The sequence below is a fragment of the Urtica dioica genome, chromosome 6 (assembly GCF_054948205.1).
Source record: "Urtica dioica subsp. dioica isolate 48M chromosome 6, U.dioica_male_clone48M_v1_H2, whole genome shotgun sequence".
Classification (NCBI taxonomy): domain Eukaryota; kingdom Viridiplantae; phylum Streptophyta; class Magnoliopsida; order Rosales; family Urticaceae; genus Urtica; species Urtica dioica.
Window position 1 is genome coordinate 34,396,510 of NC_142761.1, and position 4,753 is coordinate 34,401,262.

Consider the following 4,753-nt stretch of genomic DNA (forward strand, 5'->3'; position numbering starts at 1 on the left):
GTATATCTTAAGCCAGGGATGTGGAGCAATCACCAACTTATAAATCAAAGGAGGAAAACCAATGGGGTCGATGAGTTTTTTCAAAAGGACACCAATTTGTTCAAAATTGATCTGGCCGATGTTAACCCTTCCCTTGTGGCCGATGGCATACAAAATTTGACCCATAAACTTGCTACTGCTCCTCTATGCAGATTTGGGAACCATTTCTTGATAGCAATACCAAAAAAAGCAGTGAATACTTAGTGGTCATATCTGTAGAAGGCAAATTCTGATCTACCCAGCATGACTTAGTCTTCTTTGTCAGAACACGAGCAATCTTGTCAAAGTCTTGCTCCCCCTAAAAGTCTTCAATAACATATGTACCATAGAAACCCTTAATGGCCCAGGGGTGATAAATATATCATTTCCTCTAATCATAAGGGTCTACCAATTAGCAATTACCTCTCTAAACACTTCTTGGAGGAAGTAACAGTGGGAAAGAGATTTACCTCCTTCAACAGATCCACAATCTTTGGAACTGTGTACTTCTCTTCAGGCATGATCTTCTCGTGAATCATAAATCTCTTTAGAACAATATCTAAGCTTTCAGCAAAGGAGTTAGAGGCAAACCAAACACCCTTCTTGTAAAAACCTAAGGAACTAGCACTTTTCTTCTTAGAAGGATTCCTGTTTTCTAAGTAGGACCAGACACTTGTTTAGCCACAGAAGCAAAAACTTGTTTGACCTTTTTTCTTCTTCTTCTTCTTCTTCTTCTTCTTCTTGCTAGCAATGCCTTTCTTCTTACGAGAGGGGATAATCTATCTTTATCGTGTGTGGCTCCTCATCACTTTTAATCCCTTCTTCATCAGCAACATTCTTCTAAGAGACGTCTTCTTCAGGGGATTTCCTATTGGCAGAGTTCTTCAAGGACTTCTTCTGGGAAGCCTTCTTTAACAAAAGTTGAAAAAAGGGAAAGAGTAATAGCCCTAGAGTGAAGAGTGAAAAAGTAACGAGGCAAGCATCAACGTGGCGGAGATCAGAAGATCGACGGAAGATCAGGATTTTATGAGCTCGACGTCCTCGATGGTAAAGTGATCCAAGAATTTCAACATCGGCACCAAGTGATCCTTGGTTCCGGATCGTTCCGAAGAGACCATCTTCCCGCGTGGGAATTTGGACGGCTCCGTTGTTTTCAAAGGAGTCGGAGCTGAAGATTTAGAAGGAGGACGTCGTTTAAGGTCAAAAGGAACGATAGCGGGGGTGCTTATTTTCTTCATCATGTCTGTGAGAAAATAGGTAAGTCCCAATGATATCCATATTGCAAAAAAAAAAAAGTATTAAGCAAATAAGCGACACTCACTTGAGTACGGGTAGTAGTAATAATCGTCGAAAAAATTGGGATCTGACAACAAGTGCATAGATCGCTCGTGTTTCAATAACTCAAGGATCTGAGAAATATCAGGAAGGTACCATTCTGAGTACGGAGGTAGCGAGCATGCAAAAAACAATAACGATTAGATACTTAACCAAGTTGTTAGAAAACATATAAGGCTCCGAGCCACACTAATCTTGGCAAAAAGGTTGAAATAGTGCGATAGATGAAGACCCTTGCTCCAAGCTCAGAACCCGGATCCTCGGTCCTCTCCACGGTCACCGAAGCACCGCGGTCGGAGAGACTTCTCTTCCGTACACAAGAGTGAGGTAAGATAAAAAAAATCCTATCTTTATGTTTCTTAATCTCGAACTCGGAAAGCCCAGTATGCCGGTGATAAACTTTAGATAAGGCACTCGCGAAAATGGGCTGATCCCAGCATACCTCCCGTACGTAATACTAGCCCGTATCACGGCAAAAAGGAACATCATTCTCGAAGGAACGATGACGTCCAAGGGATCCGTTTTCATCCTCTAAACGACTCGAGAATCAAATTTCAAGTCTTGACGCAAAAAAACCTCCAATTTCCTAACAAATTTAGATAAAAACAAAAATAAAAACCCCAAGAGCTGGGGAACCCGAAGGTCCGAGCATCGCAAATATACAATACACAAAAAATTGCATAAATCCCTAAAAAAATTTAGCGGAAACAAACGTGCATTGAACCCACAATTCGTTATAAACGTCAAAGAAGCTTTACCAAAACAAAATTCCAACTGACAAAGCTATGAAATTCAGGGGAATTGCAGAAAGCACGCTCGAGAAGTCGAGAAGGCAAAGGAAGCACCAAAAACTCGAAGAGAAAGCAAAAAAAATTTCAAAATTTGGAAAAGACTATTTATACCCAAAATCACGGACAAGATGCAACGTGTCCAAGAAGCTTCTTTATCAAACGGCGGAGGCCAAAAGTCACGTTGATTCAGCAATGAATACAACCAAAACGATGTCGCATACATAAATCAACCCAGCAAGGGCAAGAGCAAAATGTTCTCTAAACATATATACCGAGAATAAAATTAATTATTAAAAGTGCTCACGGTATAATTGAATTGAAGATCATACCATGTAGTTCCTTACCATTTTTACTAAAATACTGACCGCCTATTATGCACGTAATGGGAATAGTTACTTGATAACCACCAGAGACGTGTGATTGCTTGCCCCACATACTTGACAAGGCCTATAATATAAGAAGAGATGGCTGAAAGAACGAATTCGCATTTTGGTACACCTAAGAACACGTCAGAAGTTTCACCTATCATTCAACATCCTCTAATACTTGCTCTCTTTTTCTAGATTCGTGTATATTCAGAGATAATTTTACATAGAAAATCGATGTTCTCGGGACTGCGTGCTCGGAATCAAGTGCTCTTCTTAACACAATTATTTTACTAATTTTGTCTGTCAACAATATATAATTTTTTTTTATTCAAAACCGAAAATAAATACGGCATATGTTGGCCTCAACTAGGCGGAGCACCAATATGCTTATTATCAGATAAATACAAACACACACACACACATAGGCGGAGCCAGGTGGGGGCCAGGGTGGGCCAATGCCCCCCCTCAATTTTTTAAAATTATTTTTTAGACCCAAATTTTTATATTTTTTTATAATTTTACCCCTAAATTTTACTAATAATTATGTTTTTGACCCAAATTTGTAAGTTTTTTTTCAATAATGCCCCTCCTCAAAAATATTTCTCAAATGTGCCCCCCTTAATTGAAATCCTGGCTCCGCCACTGCACACACACACACACACATATATATATATATATATATATATATATATATATATATATATATATATATATATATAAACATATATAGGTATGTGTATCTTCTAGGGCTTCCAGTGGAAAAAGTAGCACTGTTGATTGTCTTTCTCTCTGAAACCGTAAACGCCGTCGTCCTTGACGATCCAGTTGCAGTTCCTAGGACAGACATCCACGTCCCTCCTAGCATCAAAGACGGTGAAAGAGCCCGAGCCAACCAGAGTGTCAAAGCTGCAGAAGTACAGCGTGCTCTCATCGAAGTTCACGCGGAACTTCCAATCCCACGACTTCCCGGCTGTCAGAATCCGATCTCCGAGGTCATCGTCCTTAGACTTGCAGTGCATCCTAAGTTGTTTCTCCTGCGTCAACCCGTTCGTGATTTTCACAGTCGTTGGAAATATCCACACCCTGTCAGGGTGCACTGAACCCAAGACTGTCGTCATCATCATCGTCGCAAGTAGAATGGTCAAGCCCAGAGTAGATGAATTCATGGTGCTGTGTTTTCTTGTATACTCACTCTATTCTTTCTAGGGGTTTAGTGCATCCATATATATATACTTTTCATAAGTAATTGGTTTGTTAATTGGGTAACGACAATATGCTAATTATAAATATTATTTTTCAATTATAAACATACTATCAATTGACATTCATGTTCAACGTTGATCCGTATAATTCCGTGTTTGTAACGGTGATATTGTTTATTTTTAGGCAATAGATGTATTTTCCTTGAATGAATAGTGTTGATCATATCCGACCATCGCTAACTATGACACATTGTTTTGTTTAAAGAATAATTCTAAATAATTTCTACTGCACAATTACTAGTGGCGGTTTATTTTTGAAATACCTATATTTTTTCGTTTACTAGTTCTCAGTAGTAACTAATTTAATTTCAATGCCTTCCTTTTTTTAGTATTCATAATAATGTTTAGAATATACATTACCACAAATTGTTAGTTTTACAAACAATGAAAATATTTAGTCGTTTATAATTTATCTTAAAAATAAAGTGAGAAATTTAAACTGCTCAAATTTTTCTAAAACAATAATAGAAGAAACAGTGCGGTTTTATTTAGTCAATCTGTAGTGCGAATACAATACAGAATCAATGTGTTAGACAATTTATTTCAATGCAATAAATAGATAATGTAAAATGGTGCGTAAAGTAATTAAATGATGACACAGATAGTACTCACCCGGTTCTAAAACTTGTGAGGCCTAAAGCAAATTAATTTTTATATGCCTTTTTAATGTTTATTTAGATTATTTAGTATATTTGAGCCTAAAAAATATATATTTTAGGCCTAAAATATATTAGATTTAGGCCTTTTTTTTACATGATTTAGCCTTTTATTTAGTGGGGGCCTAAAGCAAGAGGTCAAGTTCGGTGCGACTTTATTTACTCTGGAGGATAGTTTGCCTTGTGAAAAAAGAAATTCACTATATGATAAGTAGTTAGTACTACACAACGGTATACTACACAACGATCATATATGAATGATCATCACTTCAAGGTAATTTTTCTATTATTATACCCGTGAATTTCAACTCAGACTCCCCTTA

General features: G+C 37.5%; 1 protein-coding gene across 1 annotated transcript; it reads right to left on the reverse strand.

Annotated features, from left to right (window-relative positions):
- Positions 1-3,255: 3,255 nt before the first annotated feature.
- On the reverse strand, positions 3,256-3,678 carry LOC149393768 (S-protein homolog 6-like). Its single transcript, XM_089618152.1, has one exon. The coding sequence runs from the start codon at positions 3,676-3,678 to the stop codon at positions 3,256-3,258; it is 423 nt and encodes a 140-aa protein (XP_089474278.1).
- Between the last annotated feature and the right edge of the window lie 1,075 nt (positions 3,679-4,753).